General features: G+C 46.8%; 9 protein-coding genes across 9 annotated transcripts; 5 read left to right on the forward strand and 4 right to left on the reverse strand.

Moving 5' to 3' along the window:
- The first annotated feature begins 59 nt into the window (after positions 1-59).
- C8R40DRAFT_441775 (quinon protein alcohol dehydrogenase-like superfamily) lies at positions 60-3393 on the forward strand. The gene is made up of 14 exons (XM_046235078.1): positions 60-222; positions 282-428; positions 490-700; positions 753-817; positions 868-1163; positions 1211-1657; positions 1708-1942; positions 1998-2061; positions 2114-2220; positions 2273-2510; positions 2560-2666; positions 2716-2825; positions 2877-2966; positions 3021-3393. Exons 1-14 carry the CDS (start codon positions 103-105, stop codon positions 3142-3144), a joined length of 2361 nt encoding a protein of 786 aa, XP_046090826.1. The 5' UTR covers positions 60-102; the 3' UTR covers positions 3145-3393.
- C8R40DRAFT_1035346 (P-loop containing nucleoside triphosphate hydrolase protein) lies at positions 3358-5232 on the reverse strand (the record flags this gene model as incomplete). The annotated part of the gene is made up of 7 exons (XM_046223492.1): positions 3358-3393; positions 3448-3457; positions 3522-3635; positions 3688-3721; positions 3772-3925; positions 3977-5066; positions 5120-5232. 7 exons carry the CDS (start codon positions 5230-5232, stop codon positions 3358-3360), a joined length of 1551 nt encoding a protein of 516 aa, XP_046090827.1.
- Positions 5233-6907: 1675 nt separating this feature from the next.
- C8R40DRAFT_1165975 (uncharacterized protein) lies at positions 6908-7800 on the reverse strand (the record flags this gene model as incomplete). The annotated part of the gene is made up of 6 exons (XM_046230775.1): positions 6908-7022; positions 7079-7121; positions 7179-7227; positions 7282-7509; positions 7561-7692; positions 7750-7800. The coding sequence occupies 6 exons, from the start codon at positions 7798-7800 to the stop codon at positions 6908-6910; spliced, it is 618 nt and encodes a 205-aa protein (XP_046090828.1).
- Positions 7801-8102: 302 nt separating this feature from the next.
- Positions 8103-9866, forward strand: C8R40DRAFT_1034235 (YwlC protein; the record flags this gene model as incomplete). Its single annotated transcript, XM_046223406.1, has 4 exons — positions 8103-8159; positions 8214-8351; positions 8402-8473; positions 8682-9866. The coding sequence occupies 4 exons, from the start codon at positions 8103-8105 to the stop codon at positions 9864-9866; spliced, it is 1452 nt and encodes a 483-aa protein (XP_046090829.1).
- A 373-nt stretch (positions 9867-10239) lies between these two features.
- C8R40DRAFT_442084 (uncharacterized protein) lies at positions 10240-11887 on the forward strand. The gene is made up of 3 exons (XM_046235079.1): positions 10240-10512; positions 10570-11484; positions 11539-11887. The coding sequence occupies exons 2-3, from the start codon at positions 10570-10572 to the stop codon at positions 11644-11646; spliced, it is 1023 nt and encodes a 340-aa protein (XP_046090830.1). The 5' UTR covers positions 10240-10512; the 3' UTR covers positions 11647-11887.
- On the reverse strand, positions 11836-12416 carry C8R40DRAFT_1165978 (uncharacterized protein; the record flags this gene model as incomplete). Its single annotated transcript, XM_046230776.1, has 2 exons — positions 11836-12160; positions 12214-12416. 2 exons carry the CDS (start codon positions 12414-12416, stop codon positions 11836-11838), a joined length of 528 nt encoding a protein of 175 aa, XP_046090831.1.
- Positions 12417-14744: 2328 nt separating this feature from the next.
- On the forward strand, positions 14745-15917 carry C8R40DRAFT_1165979 (uncharacterized protein; the record flags this gene model as incomplete). The annotated part of the gene is made up of 4 exons (XM_046230777.1): positions 14745-14897; positions 14953-15134; positions 15186-15847; positions 15907-15917. 4 exons carry the CDS (start codon positions 14745-14747, stop codon positions 15915-15917), a joined length of 1008 nt encoding a protein of 335 aa, XP_046090832.1.
- Positions 15918-17045: 1128 nt separating this feature from the next.
- C8R40DRAFT_1065947 (uncharacterized protein) lies at positions 17046-18143 on the reverse strand (the record flags this gene model as incomplete). Its single annotated transcript, XM_046225710.1, has 3 exons — positions 17046-17501; positions 17538-17991; positions 18034-18143. 3 exons carry the CDS (start codon positions 18141-18143, stop codon positions 17046-17048), a joined length of 1020 nt encoding a protein of 339 aa, XP_046090833.1.
- Positions 18144-18595: 452 nt separating this feature from the next.
- On the forward strand, positions 18596-22122 carry C8R40DRAFT_1165981 (uncharacterized protein; the record flags this gene model as incomplete). The annotated part of the gene is made up of 10 exons (XM_046230778.1): positions 18596-18892; positions 18946-20267; positions 20317-20462; positions 20518-20643; positions 20691-20847; positions 20925-21342; positions 21392-21474; positions 21534-21753; positions 21805-21978; positions 22030-22122. The coding sequence occupies 10 exons, from the start codon at positions 18596-18598 to the stop codon at positions 22120-22122; spliced, it is 3036 nt and encodes a 1011-aa protein (XP_046090834.1).
- Positions 22123-24019: the final 1897 nt, after the last annotated feature.

Consider the following 24019-nt stretch of genomic DNA (forward strand, 5'->3'; position numbering starts at 1 on the left):
GACGCGTTCAGCAGGCGAATACCACATGCATGGTGGAGGTCAAGACGCGAAACAATATCTGCCACGTGCCAACGCGTGCAAAATTATTCTTATCCACCTCCGATGAACATATCGACAGCGTACATCGCCGCATCAACAAACCGTTTCTCTGGAGCTTCAGATGTTACTTCTGAAGGAATAGTGATATTTGGATCGTCCAATTTGATTGGTATCTGGGACATTGTGCGTACTTCCCTCTGTTGGTCGTGATCGTGATTGTGAGTTTAACCAGAGGTTTGTAGAGTAATGACGATGAGGGAATCTCTATGACTATCCCAGGGCACAGCGGGGCGATCACTTGCGTCCGTGTAATAGACTCCCACTCGTTTGTCAGTGCAGACGATAAAGGTGAAGCGCGGATATGGAAAAAAACAGAATCTACGTCCCAGGCATGCTCTAAACTATCGTGTATCGATAGCACTTTTAATCAATGACAATCATCCTCCTCAGTGGACCTCATTCGCAAAATTTTCTGCTCACAAGCAAGCGATATCCGCGCTCGCTGTTTTAGACGACTGGATTGCGACAGGTTCTTCCGACGCAACTGTGAAACTTTGGAAATTGCCTCAAGATGGCACGGCTGTAGAAAATCTACAGACGATCTCTCTGTCTGGACGGTATCCACTCGCTTTAGCCTTTGCACGCCTACCTCAGTCAAATAGTTTGTGTGCACTCTGTCCCTGAGGTTGCCCTACATCTGAGTTTTGATTTAGGTCTTGTTCTTGCCATAGGAGGCACGGATAAGAATATACAGCTATGGACACGTTCTGAGACCACGGTGAATTGTTCTTCTGTATGCATCTCTTGTATTAATATTCAATCTTGCAGTTTGTTCAATCTGCAGTACTGGGGGGGCACGAAGATTGGGTCCGTGGGCTTGCATTTTGCCCTCCAGAGGCAGAAGGGCCGCTTATTCTTGCATCTGGTTCGCAAGACGCGACTATCAGGTTGTGGAATATCGAGGTATACAAGAAGGAAATGATCTCTCGACCTCAAGAGGGTCTGAGCGATGATTTACTCGACGCATTTGAGGAATCATTAGGAGATTTTGGGATTGCCGATGAAGGGGGAAGACAAATCTCTCTCAAACGACATATCTTGTCTGTAAAATCTAATCAAGAACAGTGAGCATGGACCCGTTTTCTGGAAGGATAGTGATCAATTTGTTCAGCTTCATCTTCTCTGTGACCTTTGACGCTCTTCTCGTTGGACATGAGGCAGGAGTAACATCAATTTCATGGCGCCCGTCAAACTCAACGCAATCTACACTGACACTTCTCTCCACGTCAACCGATTCCTCTCTCATACTCTGGTCCCCAGCGACAATCTTGACGGATCCTGAAAACCGTACGAGCTCGAGCACAATTTGGATCAATAGACAGAGGTATGGTGACATTGGTGGCCAAAGATTGGGAGGTTTCGTCGGAGGTGTTTGGAGGCTCGATGGTGACGAGGTACTGGCGTGGGGTTGGTCTGGTGGTTGGCGAAGGTGGCGCCGTAAGCCTTCTGCCACAGATGACGATGAAGTCTGGGAGGAGGGAGGAGCTATCGGGGGTCATCGCGGACCTGTCAAAAGCGTGGACTGGAGTTCCACCGGCACATTCTTGATTTCTTCGGGGTGCGGAATGCATATTTGCCCCTTCAAAATGACAACTCATATTACCTTAGAATTGACCAAACAACTCGAATACATGGTGCAGTCCCACAAGTCAACGGACCTGCTACTTGGTATGAACTTGGCCGACCTCAAGTTCATGGATATGACATACTTGGAAGTGTTTTCCTCAAAGAACTCAAATTTGCCAGTATCGCAGACGAGAAAGTACTTCGAATCTTCGAAGCTCCTCGCCGATTTGTAGATCTGATGGAAATCCTACATGTATCCCAATTTTCCGAAAACGAGGTTTGTTGGGTTCGTCTGAACTCACTCGATCTTGAATGATCAATATTCGGCTTAGAAAAACAGACCCATGGGAGCAAGCGTCCCTCCTCTCGGTCTCTCAAATAAAGCTGATGCTGATGGTAAGAAGACATCTATCCCGGCTGCCGTCCCTAACTGTTCATTTGATTGTAGGTGCTGTCACTGTTGCTGCGCCAGAATTCCGACGCCCGTTTGAAGGGGAACTAGCCTCCGTAACGCTCTGGCCTGAGGTCGAGAAGGTTTTTGGACATGGTTATGAGGTGCAATATCTGTCCGTATCGTTTGCATTGTTATTGATTTTCATCCTACAAGTCTATTGCTCTAGCTACTTCTAGCTCGCGGCAATACATCGCAAGTGCATGTAAAGCATTATCACCAGAACACGCTGTAGTCCGTATCCATGACACAACGACTTATCAGCCCGTGGGCGAACCTCTGACAGGTCATTCGCTGACAGTAACGCAAATCGCGTTCAGCCCAGATGACCAATTGATCCTGACGGTTTCTCGAGACCGTTCTTGGAGGTTGTATCAAAAATCAGAGGGAGGAGGTGATCAAGTTGATCATTTTTTGGTTGTGTATGCTCACCGTATACTCAGGTTATATACCTATGGTCCATGAAAGTAAACCTCACGGTAGAATCATTTGGGATTGTGCATGGGCACCAGAAGGTGATATTTTTGCCACTGCCTCGCGCGATAAAACCGTATGTCTTTGCGCCGTTTTGCCAAAGTGTGTTTTGAGGGTATTTGCAGGTAAAAATATGGGGGAAGGATAACGCGGACAACTGGCCTTGCGTCGCTACTCTCAAGATGGATGAATCCGCTACCGCGGTAAATTTCACCGCCTTTGACAGTCAACCCAAGTAAGTTGTAGCCATACAAGTTCTATATATATGTTCAAAAAGTCCTCACAGACGGTATCTCGCTGTCGGACTTGAGAATGGAAAAATTTTGTTTTATTCCAGCAGTAAGTTGGAGCCAATATGGACACTCGAAATGACACAGTAAGTTTTTTGTATTGGTTAATTCTTCATCGAACTCAGTTCGTAAAATTTTAGTTCCGGGCATGTAGGCCAAATCAACTGCTTGCGTTGGCGTCCTGGGTCAGGAGAGCAATTTAGAGAGATAGCAAGTTGTAGTGAAGATGGTACACTGAAAATATCGATTGTCCAGATTGTTTAAACATCGATCCAGATATAAATGAAATGAGACAGAGGAAAGAGCTGCTATACAGTGTGAGAGGTTTAAGGAAACACCAAAACAATATTCAGTAACGAGACAATTCGGAGGGTGCGAAGGGTATCGGAATGCGAGGTGTAAAAAATATAGAACTAACAAGCAGAGAAAGCTAGGGGTGTGCAATAGGGATACATGAACAATTGCAAGGTCATCATATTAAATAAGATCACGTAGACTCATAGGGACTTCAGGCTGTAGAGAGGCTGAACTTCAGTATATGAAGATTCAAGACAGACAAAGACTCACGCATTTGATTCTGTTTGTTACCGAGATGAGGGTTTTCAATCAGTCAAAAATCGTCGAAATCAGGAAACCCTTACTTATAGAAACACTCTATGGATCGTAGCATTTCGACGTCTCCGCCCGTTGCAGTCACAAAGTTGATTACGACTCCGGCGCGCGTATAATTGTTAGGAGAAATAGCAGGGGAAACACTATCAACAACAAAATGAGGAACCAGGCCAAAGACAACAAGAAAAGCTCTACCGATGTGCATATTCTTCGACTGCTTTAGGCAAATCTATAAAAACGGTTAGGGAAAACAAAAGAGACACAAAAACATGAACGAACCATAGTTGATAACAAGTGGGATATGAGAAATTTCTTTTAATTGAACATCGTATACAACCAAAACCTTCGTCACTGGTTGTCGCATCATCGCAGTTGTATTGATTCTGTATTTATTGAGAGCTGCAAGCTTTGTTGCAGGGCTCATGTCGCCATGCTTCAAAAGAAGCGAGTCAGAAAATGCTCTTCAATGCAGAACTCAACTCACCAGTGGGACAGCCTCCAAGCCTCGGCTGGCTAGTTTGTAAACCACAGAGTCCAGAGCAGTCATTCCACCCACGTGAACAATCGCTTGTTGGACGTCTACGTCATCGAATAAGTCAGCGAGTGCATCTAATTTCCATTCTCGTGCTTGTACGCTTTCAGCATTTGTAGATCCTCTTCCTGACCCAATTATACCAAGACCACCACCAGAGTTCGCGGCTGCAGGATCTGCCCTGCTACCAGCGGTAAACGCTAAGTATAGATAATACTGGCGAAGACCGCGGGATCCCCCTTGGGACGCTTCGGCCTGAGTAACATTACCATCCCGTCGTACAAGCACGCGAACTGGTTCGCGCAATTGAATCGCAGTAGCAAGATTCAAGACATCCTGGGGCACTGTATTGGAAAAGAGCGCTGTCTGTCGCTCAACAGATTGTGGCGTGTTTTGACCACTAGGATCAGGTGATGGAGCAACAGCGGAAAACCTTCGACTGTTGTTATTTTGGAAGGGTGTAGCACTGGGGTCGAAGTTGGATCCAAATGCACCGGATCCAGGGACTATGTTGCCACCAGGAGCACTGGAGCTAAGAGGCCGTGAACGAGGAGAGGGAAGGAGTTTGACGATATTGAACACGAACTCGTGTAAATTACGAGCGATGAGTTGGTCAACCTCATCTAAAACAAGGAATCTTACTTCAGATCCTGGTAGACCACCCGAGGAGGTGAAAAGAGCATGGAGTTTCTGAGGGGTACCACAGATAATGTGGGGTACGTTTTGATGAAGAAGTCGTAACTCCTGCGTGAGATCAGTATTTGTGGTACCGACGCCCAAAGCTGATTTAACGCCAATAGGTCCACCTAAGTCCCTGATCATTCTCTGCGCCTGCGTGGCTTGGTCGACTGTCGTGGATATCATGATCACGATTGGCCCACGGTTGACCGGTTGATTCGCGATGCCGTTAATCGCAATCTGGATGGCGGGAATCACATATGCTGCGATTCGTTCTTGGGTAGGCGGAGCTTGCGCGATAATATCAGCGCCGCGAAGCAGGAAAGGCAATGCACGTTGCTGGATCTTGTTCGGGGGTCCGACACTGAAGAACGAGATTTAGAGCAGTGATGCCATGAGTGTACAATGAAATCTAACCCAAATTTGTTTAAGGATCGTAAGAGATCAGGTGAAAGTGTTAGCTGTTCCCACTTGGATATTAGAGGACCCGAATCTCGCGAGCCCCAGCTATCACCTTGAGAGTCAACCATCTACACAGATTATTGAGAATCAAGCTGAATATTTAAGATAGCATAACTTACCCCAGATGAGTCTCGGCGTAACAGTCCCGAAACGGAACGACGTTTGTCTCCTCGTGACTGGGCGTCGGGACGACTACCATTCATATCAGCTCCCCGAACAGGAAGATCGAGCGTTCCTGTTGACCAAGTTCGCAACGGGGGATTAGGCAGACGAGGAGATGGCCTTATATCAGAGCGACTGGGCAATCCATGCCCCAACATAGTTGGCGTAGAGTTAACTTCCAACCCAGCACCCGTATTCATCAGCGGGAGTCCCGGAATACTAGAAGCAGTCTGGATCTGCTGCGTTTGCAAAGCGAGCAGTTGGCCAACAGACGACGTAAGAGTATTTAAACGTTGCGAGATCGTAGAGATGTCGTCGGCGGGCGCAGACTGATTAGGCGCAATATTTACGATGGAAGGACGCGGACTGAAAGTTGGCGTGTTGCTGCTGGCAAAAGGATCTTTGAATTCAGGTTGAGAATTAGCGCCCAACGACCGCTCAACGAGGAGATTGACTTTGCGATGCATATCGCCCAAATCCCTCTGTATCTCTCGAGTGGAGAACTCACATCGAACAAGTCGATCGAGTAAGTCATGGATCATTGGAGAGGCTTTCAGTTGCGCTTCAAAGCTCTGAGTCTGAAGATCAACGCTAGCAGCGAAGTGGCTACTGGAGTCCAAAGAAGAGGCTGGCGAGGAAGAAGTAAATCCACCACCAACGCTACTGTAGGATGTGTGATTGCCATTGTTGATTGCGACGGGTAGTGTCGGAGTCGGAAGCGACTCTTTGCTCTGCTGGAGATTGAAGAAACTCAAACCGGTCAAACCACGGGAAGAAAGTTCTAACGCGGGTCCAGGAGTAGTTTGGATGTCCTCTGCTTCAGGCAACGCCTCCAAGCCCCCCATCATACTGGGTTCTCTCTGAATCCGGTTTTCTAAGCCCGGGTAAGGTCTGTTGGGGTCAATCTGTCGGACACTTGGCGAAGAACGAGACCCATCATTCGCGAGTGGAGGGGAAGGGCGACCAACTGAAGTATTTATCACTTCTTCTTTGCTTGGAGGACTGGGAGATGACTTGACAGAGCGAAATTCTGTGGGAGATACAGACACAGAGGAGGTGGAACTGGGGTCTTGGTCGTGCCGTTGGAAAGAGTGACGGTAGGGAAGACCTAGACCAGGTAGGCCATCATCGTCGGTGGATCGATTGCCAGGGAAGAAAGGCATGGAAGCTGGATTGAGAGCAGCACTCCGAGCCATGTTGTTGGTGACAGATGGCAACTACAATGGCGTAAAAGTGAAACAGTGCGAAGACTGATTTGGTCAACAATACATACTTTCGTGAGAGTGATTTGTGTATAGATATCTGACACTTCACCTCGAGTGTCGTACGGTGATGAGTGGTTAGGTCGATTCCATACAGCCAAAAGAGTATACGTAGAGCGGAAGAGGAAGATGGACCCACTTATAAATTTGCCTTACAAATCACAATTCAACAAAGCAAGTCGTCCAAAAGGTTCAGACAGTTAACCCGACGCGTATACAACCGGTTTACAATTGAAAGGTGCGTTTGTTACAAGGGATTCATAGGTACTTAGTAGTGTACTTAAGAATGTGGGACTACGACTCGGGGACTATATACATCCTACACCAGAGTGATGGGCATGCGAAGCGGTTGAAGGAGACTCCATATGACTACGTCGCCGTGTTTGACTTCCTCGGCAATAATTTCTGTGGGCTCGGAACGCAAAGGTCTGCCACTGTAAAAATACCAATTTCAACAAACTTTCTAAAGGAAAAGAATCAGCAAATTTACCCATATTTTTTGCGTCGCAAGGATCCTACTCCATGATAGTGCTCTATATGCATAGTTGAGCGAAAAGACCGATGTCATTTTTTAGAAGGGGAAAACACACCATAGAAGATTCGATCCATTTCCGGAAGAATGGCACTGGTTAATCCAATCTGAGGGATTACCATTATTATGAAACGCAAACTAATGAAGTAACTTTGACTCACCACAAGCCTCCGACCTCTGAGAGTCATTCCGTTCATTTTCATGACTTGAACGAGACCATTCCATTCCGTAAGCTTGATAGCTGCATATTGCACGTCTAAATCATCAATGAGGGTGTCTGGGGTAGCCTGTACCACGGAACCTTGAGCTATACGAAGACTGATTTCACTAAGCCCGTCGCAGTGCTCAAAGCAATCTGTGAGCTCTGCAATAGTCGTCAAAGGATGGATCTAAAATGTTTGAATGAGCATAAGGTTTACTGAGGAAAGACAAAATGTTACATTTCCAATGTAGGCCCGGAATGTCTCTGATGGAGCCTTGCGTTTCTCGATTGTTTCTCGCTTGTCAGCGGCTTTCTTTGAGTCCAAGATACGTGAGTCCCTCCTTAGCGAGTCATTGAGATTGATTTGGCTCTACCATTATCACGATGGTGTCAATAGCAAGTGGTATTTCCCGGTGTAACGACTGACCGAAGTTTTCCTCATGTAGCAGGCATGATTCTGGTTGTAGAGGCGGCCCATTTACTCGAAAAATAGCTCAACGGTTAAGATGGGTCAATATTGATATTACCACCTCACTCCTGATCGTCATTTTATATCGAATGTTCGGCCAAAGCTGATATCGCTTTGGCTGGGCAATGTGATCAAGTGTGGAACAATGATCCAGCGAGCGGACAATGTCGATGAGCGAGAAATGGATATCCAAGCTGGGAAACGAGGCAGAAGAGAGACAAGCTTTGACTTCAGAGCGCGTGATTTTGGTGAGCGCTTGTCAGGCAAAGTCGGCTTTTCGGAGCGGTGCCGGCGCAACAACCATATTGGACATGCTCTCTCAACATACTCAGGTGTATCGAGGTCTTCTACGCGAATTGAAGAGATCTGTGAGTATATTCTCGTGAAACCAAGCTCACTTAGATGCTAATAGAAGGCTTTAGTCTCTTCCTCCTCACAAAATCAACCCGGCTCTTTCTTCAAATTTCCGGAGATTGGCTGAGCAGGCTCGTCGTTCGGACCCCGTTCTAGAGGATTTGAGGAATGCGCTGATCTTTCTGGTTGCGCAGCGAGAGCACAGAGTGCGTTTCAAGCTAGTCTTTCTCTGAATTTGCCTGAAGGTAACTTTTAGGTTTTACTCGACCGTTATAATCCCCTGGTGGACTTGACTGCTGAAGAACGGATTCATGCTACCGCTCGTCGGGTCGGACTAGACATGCCAATAACTCATCAGCCAGAGAACGACAAGTAGATTTTAGTTCAGAATTAATTTTTACTTTACAATCATACGGCGACAGATAATTCTCTTTTGTTTTGGAGCACAACAACCCACAACAATGCGAGCAATTTTTCATCCGGCCTCGACGGCTCGGATACAAGGCTGGCGCGTCGCAACGATGTTATCGACGCAGGTCCTTCGCTGTGATCCTACATCTATCTCCTTTGACTCTACCGGCAAACCCAAAGTCACGTCTCAGGACACATTGAATTCGTTATCCATCGCTGCTAAAAATCTCGTCGACCTCCAGCCTGTTGCGTTCCCAACAGAAACTGTGTATGGCTTGGGCGCACTGGCTTTGGATAGTTCTGCAGCCTCATGCATATTTTCCGTCAAGGGTCGACCTCCAGATAATCCTCTCATCGTTCATGTATCCTCTCCTGACATGTTACACACTTTACTTCCTTCGTCGTTTAAAATGCCCCAGTCATATGAGCTGCTTATGAGACGATTCTGGCCGGGTGCCTTGACCTTATTATTCCCTAGCGACCCAAACACGATCCCTTCTATCATCACGGCTAATCAGCCCACCGTTGCTATCCGCATGCCTTCTCATCCCGTGGCCCGCGCCTTGATCGCGCTTGTGAACGCGCCTGTTGCAGCACCGAGCGCCAACTCTTCTGGAAAGCCCAGTCCGACCACAGCTGAACATGTCCGTCGTGACTTGAGCGGGAAACTGAATGTGATCCTAGACGGCGGTGCGTGTGATGTTGGCCTGGAAAGCACAGTCGTCGATGGCCTACAAGAAGACGGCAAAATTCGGGTACTCAGACCAGGTGGAATCAGTGTGGAGGACATCCAAGAGACATTACAGGAGGGCTTCCAGGATCATGCGCTTGTTCCCCAGGTTCTCGTACATCGACGTGATTATCGTGATAAGGAATTGGAAGCAGCACCCACGACGCCGGGCATGAAATACAGACATTACTCTCCCGCTGCTCCAGTCACGCTCTTAATGACTACATCTGCTCCTCCCGAGAAAGTTGTTCCGTCAAAGGCTGAATCGTTTTTGATCTCATTAAAGAATGAGATGGAACCTTCAGCATTTGTTAAAGTCGGTGTTCTCGTTCTCACAAACTCCATCTTGGGGACCTTGACCCTTCCCGTGGTAGATGGTATCGAATGGCGTCGATACGAACTTGGACCCGTGGATGACCCTTCGGTCACCGCACGGCGTCTCTTTGACGGTCTTTTGACCCTTGACCAACAGGGTGTGGATATGATCTTGATCGAGGAGGTTACCGAAACAAAAGAGGGATTAGCCATTATGAATCGCGTTAGAAAGGCCGCGTCAGAGGTACGATGGATCACATTTTAGAGGGGCTTTTACGATATGTATGTGTTTCCTTCCCTTTTTTCCGAGTCCATTCGGAGTACTTGTCGCTAGATCTAGCCTGGAGGTCCTATATGCTCCTAATTTACTATCATTGGTTCATCTACATGAACCACTCAGATCTTACTTTCGATTCTTCTTGCTCATCTAGTTATTTGGCAGTATCTATAATCACTATACGACTGTACTGCTCTTTGTTCATCCTAATTTAGAAACTGACCAGGGATGTACGCCCTTTCAATAACGGCAAAGGCACTCAATCTCACTCAATCATCTCAATCTCATCAAGCTCACACAAGAATCGACAAGCAAGGCACCAACAAAGAAATGAAAGAAACATTGACGGTATTTTAGCTATCGCATCGGTGTAGACGACGTCGGCAAATCGCGTCTTGATACTTTTTTGGTTTTCTTGCTATGTTATCACATGAAGGGTCTTTTGTACGACAAAACCTCGTTTCTTGACCTACAAACGTTTATGGCAGATTTTCGACTGAAATTGCTTGGGACGGCAAGTATAAAGGCCTCACATCGGGAGTTCTCTCCGTTGGGATTATTTCACGCTGCCGGTGAGCGATCAATACTCTAGTACCTACACATCAACCACTTGGTGGTCTTTTCAATAAGCCCGGTCAGTACCAGTTTTCCAGCCTAGCAGTACGCATTGCTAATACTCTTCTGTATATAGATGACTTCAAAGGAGGAACCCTCCGCGGATCCTTACAATTGCACACAAAGGACCGAGTCTTCTTCTGCTTCTGCGGTTCCAGTTTCTCTCATACACGCGCCTTTGCCTTCTGTTCCACGAATCAGATTTCCAGTCGACTGTGACTTAGCACACTATTATCAGGACGTCCCACATCTTTCCACGGCTCCCTCTCCTTCCCTGTGTCCTATACCTACTCCGCCACTATCATCCCCATCCCCACCTCCTTTCAACAGCCAAATGGAACACATCCCTCGACCTCCAAATGCATTTATGCTTTTCAGATCGGATTTCTCGAAACGAGATGTCATTCCTCCTTCTGTTGAAAAGCGCCAGCAGACACTTAGTCAGGTAGCCGGCGAAGTTTGGAATCTAATGCCTGTAGAGGAAAAGCGAAAATGGCACGCAAAATCGGCGGAAGCGCTCAAACTACATACCGAGAAATATCCGAACTACAAATTTTCTCCTGTACGAAGAGGGAGTGGGCGGAAGACCAAGGTGAAGGCAGCAGAAGATGATGATATGGAGAGCAAAGATCGAATCCGTGAAATTCGTGAGACGTATCTCCATATGCGTGGACCTGCAATTGCTCCATTGCGGCGTCGGAGGGGTAGGCAGCAGGCTTCAACCTCGGAGGACGAGAAGACTGGAATGTCCTCAAAGTCTTTCATCGATCAACTTCCAATAGGCCGGTCAGAAATGCAAGAAAGCAACCTCTCCGATCCAAGAGAACCAGCACTACCTCCGGTATTTCCGCGACCCACAAATTCTCATGTTGCAAATCATATATACTCAGGGGACGACGTGAAAGGAGACTATGAACATTACCCGAAGAAGGCACAATATTATGCCTCTACGGTCGAGAATCAATCAAGGTGTAATCCAGCATCAAGTAGTGTGTGTCGTGAATAGTTCCCTTAAAATCTGGCTGATCTTGATGTTCTTTTCCAGTACCGTTCAACCAGAACGAGCAACGGGATCGGCGAGATCCGTACCATGGATATAAAGCCTCAGCTCCCTACAGCTTCGGAGGCAAATTTTGAAGGGTTTTGGTCTTGAAGAATTGAGGGATCGCGATGGGAAAAGGCACAATATTAGTAGCAGCCTCGGTTCGATGTAACGAGCACAGATCATAAATCTATGCAGTCAAGATGATTTCATACAACATACAATTCCTCTGCATATAACTATAATTGCAAGATTTTTAAATTGATATACCTATACATCTACACATTGAACCTTTGGGGTTTATAAAGAGGATGAATCCGGTGACTCTGATATCACTTTTCTGATGAGGGCCTCGAGTTTTCCGTCCAAGGATTCAGCTGCAGCTTTCAGAGCTGCGTTGTCGGATATAGCATAGACGGCTGATGGAAGATGGTAATGTACCTCCGTTCCTGCACCATTTTCTTTCTCGACCACCAATACACGAGGAGGAATATTGAATGATGCGCGGATGTCCTCCACCATCATAGTTTGAGCGATGACAGGGTTTCCGATAACATAGACGACCACGGAGCCAGTCCCAGGTTTGTAAAAGTTCACCCAGTTGTGGGGGAGTTGTAAGAAATAGCTAGGAATGACAGATGAGATGGACGAATCACGCTGGATTGAAAGATTACACACATAAAATCATCATCCCCAATGATATCGTGTAACCCTTTAGCGACGTCCTCCTTAGACTTTGCAGCTCGCATCGTCGGGAACCACTGGGCACTCGCAGCGGGCTTGTGGACCGCGGCTTCAAGGCGGGCGGTCACCTCCGCAAAGGGTACGGAGGTGGAGAATGTAATGAGCTGGCCGCTGAATGGAGTGACGGTTTTCGACATGTTGGTGATAAGGAAAGGAGGGAAGAAGCACAACGTTTAAGTATTATCAAGATATCTGCTGAGTTGATCGGATTGTACCCTGCTCCGCTGAATTAATGAGGCTGAGTCGTTATTCAAAGTACCGGGGGTCAGAAGCTTCGATATCTGATTAGTATTACTATTCCCGCAACCTCTTTAGAGGTCGATGTTCAAGGATCTCATAGGGCCAACTAGTCGATTTTGGCGACACCTCGACTTCTCCCGCCAAGTCCGATACTTCAGCTAGATGACAGCCTACATGGCAGGGAAATTCTGGGATCGCACAGAAGAACCACGGAAGGGGATCTGTTCCTTCTGTAAAATTGAAGAATCCATGGAATACATGCTCACTGAATGCCGAGGCCCTGGAATGGAGGAAATATGGCAAGACAAACACACGGAATGACTAAGACCATCGTTCGGAGAAATCCTTAGCAGCGGCCTCGCCGAACTTGAAGATAAAAGATGGCAACCAAAAGAAAGGTGATTCACGCTTATACCACATTATATACAGTCTCAGACTTGATATATGGAACCCGCGATTGAACGCAAGAGTTCTCAGTTATCAATGGGAAAGGTTTCCCTTCAGCACGAGAAATTCTGAACAAATGGAACAACTGTATAAACAGCCGTCTAGAGCCGTTTACAAATAGACTGCCTACTAGCAAACTCACGTTTCGGGAGTAAACGACTAACTCAAACAATTGTAGAAAGAACTTGGTAATAGGTGTGAAGTACTTCAGGATAAAGAAAGTCCACGATGTCTGGACTAAGAGTACGGTGAGTAACCGGGCTGGTGTAGGATGAGGGGACGGAGAAGGGAAGAAGGACGATGTAATCTATAGTAAACTATGCAGTTTTCTTCGAGCTCTGTACGACGTACGACGAAAAGGACGGGGCAAGCGATGGGAAATTTTAGGGAAACCAGCACGGATTCTCACCTAGTCTCAAACACAAGGCGTACGATCAAGGCGCTCGTGCGCATAGTTTTGTACTTCTTCTATGCTACATACTCAACTGTTTTGACCATTCTCTCGCAGGAAAAATTTTACTTACGTCCTGGACTTAGTATGCGTTCAAAGTAGCGGGCGGCGCTGTTTGGATATCAGATAAGTAGGCTCATTGAGGAACTATGCTAGTCCAAGTGGCGAAAAAATCCGCGGGAATTTTTCCCCGGTAGCCCGACTTTTTCACATGAGCGCGACTTGTTCACGGTGCGCCCGACTTTTTCTTGTCAGCGCAAATTCTTTTTGTTCAGCACAAAAGAACAATCTGCCGCAGAAAATATTATTTGGATTCCAGCACTTATTCAAACCAGCAGAAAACTTGCTTTTCTTGCTTTTGTAGTAAAGAACTTGTTCATGTTCCCGAAAAACTGTTCTCCTCAGAAAACATTTATAGCCTCCAAATTTCCAATAGGTACGACACTATCATATACAGTTTTCATTGCTATTGTATTGTCAGAGTATCCTAAGTGTCTTGCTATGACGTCTGCAAAGCCACTGAGGGAGCTTAATACACTGTCAGCTTGGTACATAGGTATAACTGTATAGTTTACGGTAATAAGAACATCTCTCAAATGGGAAGTGTCCAAGCTGTACCTACATAACGGTGTGCTCCCTCACCAGGAACCTTACTCCTCAGTGAAACCTTTTTAATTTACGGTGATGACTATGGCAATGACTACAGCAACAAATAACTGGGAAAAGGGTAATGGAAGTAAGGAAAATTGGAGATGATTCACTAGCCCCAAAGAGAATCTATGAGTTGTCTATACGCTATATGTCCCCATGAAATTTACTCACTGCGGTAGATAAGAAAACTAAGACTTTTCAGATGTTGACTCTCTGAATATCTACAAAAGGCAGCTGAATACTGCAGAATCTCGTAGTAAAAATATTGGTAGCTTACTGGCTTGTTCGGTGGCTTCCTGGGGAAAATTCTTCCAAAATTGCTCAACTTTGACATCTGTATAGCAGAGCACAGAAAGACTTGAGATAAGAAACCAGAATGGAGATAAGGCCAGAAACTTACTGCTTTGTTTGATGTTGCATGAGCGACAAACTGAAGATTGAGCCACCTGAAGGAGCTGCTGGTTTTCCTGACTTTTATCAGTAACAACAGAGGGTTTTGAAGATAGAGGGGTGGATTTTGGCTGAGCAGTAGACATGGAAGCTGATCTGTACTATTTGCAAACTGATGTGGCTGTTAGAGAAAAATTCTGTCGGTAGAAGGTGAGAGTCCAGAAGGAAAGATGTGACTGTCACTGTGACGCAAAAGTCAGAGCTTCATCTACTACTACTAAATCAGATGGCCGACCATCCCAAACCTAAGCCCAGATCCACAGAGGATATCGAGAACCAAATGTTGGTTGACAAAGCAGAGTGTAAAATTTCTGTGAATGTTGTGGATTTTTATCATAACAATCGCATGGTGGTTATCGAGACCCAAGAGATCGACGAAGTACACTTTCAAGATGTATTTAAATAAACTTGTAAAATCACTGACTGGATCTCAGACAGGCAAGGCCATTTATTCTCGATTCAAACTCCATTTGTCTTCGCTAGAGCTTCACGCTCCTGTTTTGGCCAACTTCTTGACCCAGGTGTTAGACAGTGTTGAAGGGACGGAAGAAAATCCAGTGATCTTGCCTTTCACAACTCGAGAATTCACTGGTTTCCTTGATTGGATTCATGATAGGTAACTTTTTTTTTCCTTCCCCAATTATTATCTTTAATTATGTTACGGTAGAGAGTGGCGACCTTTCAAGATAACGGAAGAAAGTCTGGTGAATCTTCTGAGGGTCTCTTCAACCTTGAAGGCCGAGGATGGGATTTCTTACGCTGTCAGTGGTCTGGAAAGTTTACGTCTACCTTCTGCTAGGATGTTACAACTGGTTGGTGATTTTCATCACCTTCCAGAGGTTCATTATTGGGTTGGTCCAGCAGTCAAGGATCTTATCCGGAGGCCTCTTGGTGAAATAACGAACTCTGAGGCTCAGCAGATAGCAGCTGCCTATCCGACCATAGCTAGAACCCGGGAGAACATTCAGCGTTTACTCACCCAAGTATCTCAGAGGTCGTTTGCTCTCAAACTCGCAGATAAGGACCAGCAAGAAGAAGCTGATCTTTGTTTAACCCATAAAGAATGTCAAAAGGCCTGGAAATTGGTTTGGAAAGAGAACATTGGCTATCTTCTCCTTCACTTCCAGAAGCCTCTCACCTACAGGGAGCTTCTTGAACTACTACAAAACACAGATTTCCCCAAAGTAAATCCGTCTTGCAAAGCACGCATGTTGAATTGGTTATCAAGGAAAAGCGATTATCCTGGGATGAAGGAACTGGTGGAAGAAGCAGTAGCTTCAATTGAGGACATATACCACGTCCCTAGAAGAGGTCCAGCTCCAGGGAACGGTAGGTAAACCCCTCTGTACTTCAAGCCCTTCTTCTAATCGCCGTTAACTTACTTCTAGCTGAAGTTTGAACTATATACTCCGTACTCAGTACTCATAGCCCTAAATCTGTGTCTATCTGGATATGTGTTGCTTGAGAGAGGGATCAACTTTTATCTTGTGAACAGGTGAGAGCAAGAATGAGTATGGTTTTTGACGCCCGTGTCGCCATGGATTCAACATCCAACTGTCAAGCCCATGCCTCGGGCCTCCATGTCGCCGTTCGGTATTCCGAAGATCTACCTTTTATTGTAATCTCTTCCTTATTGTTCTTTCTCGCTACACATACCCATTCACTCTAGTTCCTTCTTATTGTCTTTTACTTTACCCTGCAGGACTACACGTATAACTCCTAGTAGTTAGTCTGGCGCTCCGCACCGTTGCGCCGCTCCGTAGATATAAATACTGCTTGTACGCTACTGTAGTTCCTCAGTTTAATTATCAACTTAGATCGACTTAGATTCCCTCTTCTACTCTGTGCTCTCTAAGTCTTCAGGCTCAACGCCTTGAAGTACTCTCTGCGCTACCTTAGGACTAGACGTCCTCTGGCTCGCTCCTCGTCACCGGCAATACCGCCGCTCCGACTTGGCTGCTTCTCAGTTCCTCCCTTCTCTACTCTCGATCTCCGGGGACTAACGGCGTAATGGCGGTGTTGTTAATAACTTCACTACTGTCCCACTCGTCTTCCGCACTTAGACACCCTGTGGCTCTGGCACGGTTACACGGTGTACATGATCTTAACACCAACGTTGACTATTTTATTCAAATTAAAATATGGAACTGCAATTGGGGTATAAAGAGATTCCTGAAGGGAAAATTCGCTTGAAAATATGCAAACGGAAGAACCAAGAAAGAACGCAACTTGCACTTGGCACACACGCAAAGAAAGAAAAAGAGGGGCTATGGAGGTTAACAGGTGGGGTTGATACGAACGCGATGTAGAGACGTAGACAGTTAGATCTTGTGGTTCGTGAAATGAAAATCTAATGAGTGTTTTGATCTAAAAGAGTGAAGAGGCCCGTTCATAAAGAGGGCGACACAGCGAGAATAGAAAAAGGATGAAACAGTCTTCAGACAGTAGGGAAGCAGGAGAGATGAGATGCGACCAAAACGCAGGAAGACATACAACAGGAAAAAAAGAAAAAGACAATAATCGTAATTCAGAAATGAGATACTACTACAATGACAGCACCGAATCGCCACTGAGGAGAGGACTCTTCCTCCCATGAGCTCATTTTTAGAAACCTAGCCAAAACTTCCTCTGATCCACGTTTGAACAATTCGACACCTCTTGCAAGGTCAAACACTCGCCCAGCTTTTCTGGAAGACACTACTGAGGGGATAGGCTGTCCTTCGTGAGGCGATACAGGACCAGCAGACGAAGGAGGGGAAGTGATCATCAAGTTGTTTGATGTATTACACAAAGGACCCAACGGCGGAGCCTTGGGGCCTTGCGGAGTGGTCAGCCGACTCGCCGATAGTGACAACGAAACTCCTGTATCTGGCTTGTCTAGGTTCATCGGTGAGTTAAGGTGTGAAATCCAAAAAGAAAGAATATCCAGTATGTGGCGTTCAAAATATTTCTCCAGAAATGCGGGAGCAGGCCGTTTAAGTTTCTATTCTTGTGGATTAGCCAAAGGTATCGAACGCACCAAAACTATTGCAAGATCAGAAAATTGGAAGCCCGAGAAGAAGCTCTCTAACGCTCCAGACGGGTAACTCGAGACCACCCCCATGGACACATCATCAGTTCCAAGAGCACTACCACTGAATGACGCATCCAACTCACGTACTTCTCCGACTCTAGATCCTCTTTCTTCTCGCGAGTTTGGATTTAAGGAATCACCCACAGCTGTGCAACCGCCAGCCAGAAGCAGTTCGTCTTCTACTATAACGCCTTCTAATGCCAACGTGGTTGCCATGGCGGGTGCGAACCCACGTTCTTTCAGATCGTTCATCATCATCCGAGTCGGTATTGTCTTCATCGTCTCCATCTCGGCTACTAGCATCAGTTTGCTCATCCCAGCTCTTTTTCCCTCGCCGGTAATCTTCGCTATCAAAAGGTACAATGGGCGGGGGTTGACGCCCAAGTCAGGAAGCGTATTGCTGTATACTCGGCACTGTATCCAAGGGAGTTGCGAAACTTACGTGTAAGCTGCCATTGGAGTAGTGTTGTACGTGAAGCTAAGTCTGTTCCAATTATCTCCTCTCCACTCGTTGAGAATTCCCTGAACCCCACCATCCCAACTTCCATTCATTTTTAAGAGTTCCCGAAGCTCCGAAAATTTCTCTTCACCCGGAGAAAGCACTAGAACACCAGAGTTGAATATATCAGGCCAACCTACATCCGGGGCAGCTGAAAACTCGTGGGGAATCGTAAATAGGTGGGACAAAGGTTGAACTGGAAGGAGGTTGGTGTCCAGAGATACAATTTATTTACGGTCGTCCGAGTCGGTATTGTGATCAGCAGCAGAAGGATGATGCCAATGAAATCCTGCCAGTCAGGTGGCTGACCTTTGCCATTAGACCAAGCGATAGCAAGGAGCAAGTTCTGCTCTTCAATCTCAAGTTTGTTGGGTTAGGCGCGCGCTTATCTGGCGCTTATAGCTGCACAGCTTTGGAAGTGGACGCTCAATTAGGCAAAGCAGGGATTTCAGACAGGTTTGCCTTTTTCGGCCTCCACCTTCTTGGCTCAATTCACAGGCTAATTATGGCTGATCTCAGTCTTTCTGTAACTCAACTGCAGGCTCTTCATACCCTTCTTCTTCTTCAAGGCTCCCATCTTTCTGATGACCTGAAGTCTCTGCCTGCCTGCCTTCAAGCTCAACTGGCCCTCAATTCCTCTGCTCCTTCTTTTCCTACCCCATCTCCTTCCCCAGAGAGACTCCCTAGGACCAGCAGTATTTCTTTGGCTAGAGCTAGACTTAGGTCTCCTGGGCTCCTTTCACAGCCTAGGACAACTTGTGAGGTGGGAATCCAGGTAGCAGACTCAGATTTGGCTCCAGAGGTACGCAATCACTCCTGACTATCCTGGGGAAACTGCTAAGTTAAGCTTTCCAGAACTTCTCGAGACCTCCTTCTCCTGCTTCTACCTCTGACTACGGAGCTGGCTCAGAGTTGGGAGGAGAAGGCCAAGGTCTGCGGGATGACGCCGGCGCAGCGAACTACGCTCCGGATACTGGCGCCAACTCCCGCAACCACAACAACTACAACAACTACAACGCCCACAACACCAGCAACAGCACCCACAACTACGCGCAGGGCGCGCTCCCCAAGGCCTTAGACCAAGGCAAAGCTAAGGATGGAGCGCTCCTCGGCCACCCATTCTACTACGAGCACAGCGAGGCAGACTACGAGCCACAAGAAGATCCCAGCCTTGCCAACGAGAACCCTTTCCCCAGCGACCAGCATCGCGAAGATTCTGCAGACCCTGACTCACTCCTTGAAGCTCTCCTAGACGAGCTTCTCAACGACCGCGAATTGGACGACTGCAAATTGGGCGAACGTGAATGGGACGATAGCGAACGGGACAATAGCGAACGGGACAATAGCGAACCTAGCGAACGGGACAATCGTAAATGGGACGATCGCAAATGGGACGATCGCAAATTGGATGACCACGAATGGGATGATCGTGAATTGGATGACCGCGAACGGGACGACTGCGAATTGGGCGACCGCGAATTGGATGACCCCGACTTCGATACCCGCCGGGCCTGTGACTCTCATCAGAAGGAGGATGCAATCTTCCTCTCAGACTTAGACCCTCTAATCTTATCCCTATCAGAGGAGGAACAGAGGGGGCCCTTAGTCAACTCTACTGCAGGGCAGCCAGGCTCACGTACTGATCCTGTTTCTTCTCATTTTGCCACGGCACACGAAGATCCAGCCTCCCGCAAGCGACGACGTTTACGTGAATCTCTTGGGGAAGAGGTTCCTGCCAGGGTAGCGGTACCAGGGGTAGCTGACGCAAGACCAGATTGCAATCGTAACGGGGCCTCCGCTTCACGCAAGAGACTGCGAGTCAATCATCGGACCAACCTGGCTTCAGGAGAACGGGGGGAGGAGGAGGAGGAGGATACTGGACAGCAGTTTCTTTATGAAGCCAGCCTTCACCCCCGCGCTCCACCCAAAGAGGTTACCGATGCATCTTTGGGGTTAATGTTGCGTTTGACTGGGGGGGCTGGTTGGGGAACTGATGTTTGGGCAGAAGATATCCTACGAATTGTGGCTTGTGTGGATTGGGAGGAAGCATCCGGAGCGCTGAGTAGCTACTCCTTGCTTCATCTAGCTCAAAGATGTAGTAGGGCTGAAAAGATAGATACTGGGGCTACCTTTGTCAGAATGATGTGCGAACTGTTTCTGGCAGCAAAAGTGAACAGGTAAGCTTTTACTGAGTTTTTGGGAACTGTTTTTCAAGGCTCATTACAGTATACTTCACGAGAATTCCAAGGACGGGGCCCCACTCTCAAGTGCCTATCCCGCAATCACTAGCGTTGTAAGCGAAGGTATAACCCGAAATAATATGCATAATTGGTTGAACGCGGGCTCACGCTGGGGGCGTCTAGCTTCAGCCGGTAAGTGGAAAGGCTCAATTCTAGCGGTCACAGAGTAATTAATTTTGATTCAAAGGTTCTATCTATCTCTTGTTGATAATAGCTGGACAACCTGGTTTAACTTCTAAATTAAGATCGAAAGCAGTTAGCAGTACTGTATTATTTGCTCTGTGTAACGACCTACGGTGGCCAGATAACCCTTGTGAGTGTATAGTTGAAGAACGAACAAAATTCCTCAAAACTCTTTAGTACCTAGGTCATTTGTGGCAGATCGTCTAGTTCCCGCTATCGCAAAATTACAAAAATTGATTCCTCTTCAGATCCCCACATTATATTCTCCTATTATTCAAAAACGGAAAAACATTCCCAAAATTCTTCTCTGCCAGGACCTTGTAACCAGTGATCGGTATTTTGATAGCTTTCACCAAAGGTGGTTTCATTGTTTTCCCTCAATACGCTAACAGTAATCTTTTAATTTTTCAGGGCCTCATTCAATCTCGCACATAAAGAAGAAATATGGGAACCAGTTTTATCTTTTGCACCAGAGGAAGGAGACGATCCTATTTCTTTTAACAACCTTGGGAACCGATACCTTACCCAGTCATCTGGGGTTGAAGACATGGACCAAGACTTGGACGCCTGGGAACCTGGACTAGATTTCGACTATCGGGAGAGGGGAGAAGGATTTTCCACATCAGATAATCAGTTTGCTAGCTCCTACGGAGGGAGTCCTGAGGAGGGTAATATCCTTCAATTGAAGAGTTGGTTCAGAGAAGATTCGATTGGAAAGAGTAACCCGTTTCCAGCTAAAATATCTTCACGTAAAACTTGGACAGAAAAAAAACGCGCAGCAGCTTCGAAAGCTATTAGTCCTGGAAATACAGAAGAGTTGGCAGAAAAAGTTTGTTCTTATTACCCGCTTCTTGGATCATTATCTAACTTCCCTCCAGCTGAAGGATAGATACGACCAGGTTACGGGAAAGATTAGAAAAAATCAGAAATGGCTAAAAGTCCCTCAACATATTATCGCAGGGTAAGATAAATTCATTCTCCGTATTATTAGTGCTAAGTTTCTGCTCTGTGCTTATATAGGAAAGAGATTAACCTGCGGGATCAGGACGGCAAATTGATTTTCCACATCGATGGGACTCTCAGTTCAGAAGTCCGGACCAATCTGTTCAATTCTCTAAAGGCCTGGTGTCAAACAGCCAGCTTGTCTATGTTTGGCATGGATTTGAAGACTACGGATTCTTCCTCCAATACTGCTTTCACTGCTCTACATTTTTCCTACCACGCTAAATACGGGGTTAACGTAAGCTTTCGGAGTTTTCTTATTTCAGAATCTGAGCTAAGGGTTATATAGGGCAAAAATGCGCCAACAGATATCCATCCCCATTTGCTTAGAAGAACGGAAGAAAAAAAAACCAACACGTCTCAGTTTCACGTATACGCTTCAGCTGATATGAGAAGGTATCCAGAACCTTACGAGCTTTTATATATTGCTCTGGAAGATACTCTGGAATACATAGCCAGCAAGGTAAAAAAAGGATTTACGTGCGTAGGAACTGTTTACTAAATTTTTCGTCAGACTATTACCCGACTACCAGATTTCTTCCAAGGTTTGGCTGGGGAAATTGACATCGTTCCCCTTGTCACGAAGCGGCAGAGGCGGAGTGACTAACGGAGCGGGAAAGCGGAGCGACTAAGCAGAACGGTGAGGCGGAGCAACTGGACAAGGCAACAAGGCGGAGCGACTAAGCAGAACGGCGGCAGGCTGGTCCCAGATAATGACAGAGATATATTGAGTATCGTAGTCATAGGTAATAATAAGTAAGCACATACCTGGTCCCAGATAATGACAGAGAGGTCAAGATAAGGGACCAGGCTGTGGAGGGTTGGCTATATATACATAATCCGGTCTGCGAGAAACAACGATGTAATACTGTACAGTTTAGGAACAAGGAAGGTGGCGGAAGCCAATAGAAGGAGAAGATGGGTCAGGTGGATCAGTAATCGATGGGGGTTTGACAGTGATGGGATGATGTATCGTACAAGTAAAGGCGTCGAGACGGTGAGAAAAGGAAAATGATAGGGGCTGCGTACTTTATGACATTACCCCCCTCCTTATGACCATTGCCCTCGATGGTCAAGGCTTTGCCGCTGTTGGGTGTTTTTTATGAAAGGCCCGAACAATTTTTGGTGCTCGACTGAGGTTGGCTGCGGGTTCCCAAGAGTTGTGCCCTGCGTCGTAACCTTTCCACTTAACCAAATATTCCAACTTCTTCCATCGAACCCGGCTGTCTAAGATCTCCTCTACTTCGTATTCCGGTTCGTCTTCATCCTCTAAGTATACCGGCTCTGGTGGTGTTGGTATTTCGCCATTAATGGAGTTACCTTTCCAGGGGTATAGTTTATCAACATGGAAGACGGGATGGAGGCAATCTAGGGATAGGGGAAGGTCAAGGCGGTAGTCTAAAGGGCCAATTTTCTCCAGAATGCGATAAGGGCCAAGCTGTCGATCTCCTAACTTTTCACTGGAAAGTTGAAGGTTAATGTCCTCTGCACTGAGCCAAACTAGGTCTCCAACTTTAAATTGATGAGCTTTCCGCTTCCCGCGTTCGTATCCCTCCTTCTGTTGTTTCTTTCCTAGGTGTAAGGCAGCTCCGGCATCTTGTTGCGCTTCTCGGAGAATCCGTATATGGTCATCCACAGCTGGAATACCGCTGCGTTGGCCCACTGGGATATTGAACAGGGGAAGATAGCCATAGGTTAGCTCGAACGGGGACATGCCTAGCGCAGAATGAGTCCGTGAGTTAATCACAAACTCCGCCATGGGAAGGTGCTCTGCCCAGTCATCTTGTCGTCGTCCTACATAGAGGCGGATGTATTTCTCTACTTCCTGATTTGCTCGTTCGGTTTGGCCATTAGACTGAGGACGGTATCCGGAGGTTAGATCTGATTTAATTCCTAGCCTAGCGAGAAGGGATCGCATGAGTTTAGCTGCAAACTGGGGTCCACGGTCGGATTTAAAGTGAAGAGGAAGACCATGGAGGCAGAAGATCTCTCGATAGTAAATATCGGCAACGCCTTCGGCTGTGATGGAGCTGGTGCAAGGAATAGCATGGATTTGTTTTCCATACAGGTCTGTGCAGACCAAGACAGCATCGTAGCCTTGGGAGTTAGGTAGCTGTGTTATCAGGTCAACCCCTACCTCTTCCCATAGACCGGATGGTACATCTAATGGTTGAGTTACGGCCCGTGGGTGTCGTTGGATCTTCTTACAGGCACAAACCTCACATCCCTCAATGTATTTCTCCACAAAAGAGCGCAGCATTGGCCACCAGAAATGGGTACTGACCAAGTCAAGTGTCCCATGTAGTCCGGGGTGTCCTGCAGTTGGATGGTCATGGCATTGACGGAGTACCTCAGTGCGTAGGTCGTCGTTTGCTGGTACGTATACTCGACCTCGGTAGTAGACCAACCCATTGTCCTCTTCCCATTCAGCTATCCCATTGGCCAAGTGCTGTAGTCCGTGTTCTTTGACTGTTTTGAGACCTTCCAATACCTGTGCTTCCCAT

The sequence above is a fragment of the Lentinula edodes genome (assembly GCF_021015755.1).
Source record: "Lentinula edodes strain Le(Bin) 0899 ss11 chromosome Unknown C8R40scaffold_3, whole genome shotgun sequence".
In the NCBI taxonomy this organism is placed as follows: Eukaryota; Fungi; Basidiomycota; class Agaricomycetes; order Agaricales; family Omphalotaceae; genus Lentinula; species Lentinula edodes.

Excerpts from the sequence above, each read along its gene's own strand:
- C8R40DRAFT_441775 (XM_046235078.1), top strand. The coding sequence starts at position 103 with ATGAACATATCGACAGCGTACATCGCCGCATCAACAAACCGTTTCTCT. Across the intron at positions 429-489 it reads AAACAGAATCTACGTCCCAG|TGGACCTCATTCGCAAAATT; the intron begins GCATGCTCTAAA and ends CATCCTCCTCAG. Across the intron at positions 2,967-3,020 it reads TGGACACTCGAAATGACACA|TTCCGGGCATGTAGGCCAAA; the intron begins GTAAGTTTTTTG and ends GTAAAATTTTAG.
- C8R40DRAFT_442084 (XM_046235079.1), top strand. The coding sequence starts at position 10,570 with ATGACTTCAAAGGAGGAACCCTCCGCGGATCCTTACAATTGCACACAA. Across the intron at positions 11,485-11,538 it reads GTAATCCAGCATCAAGTAGT|TACCGTTCAACCAGAACGAG; the intron begins GTGTGTCGTGAA and ends GTTCTTTTCCAG.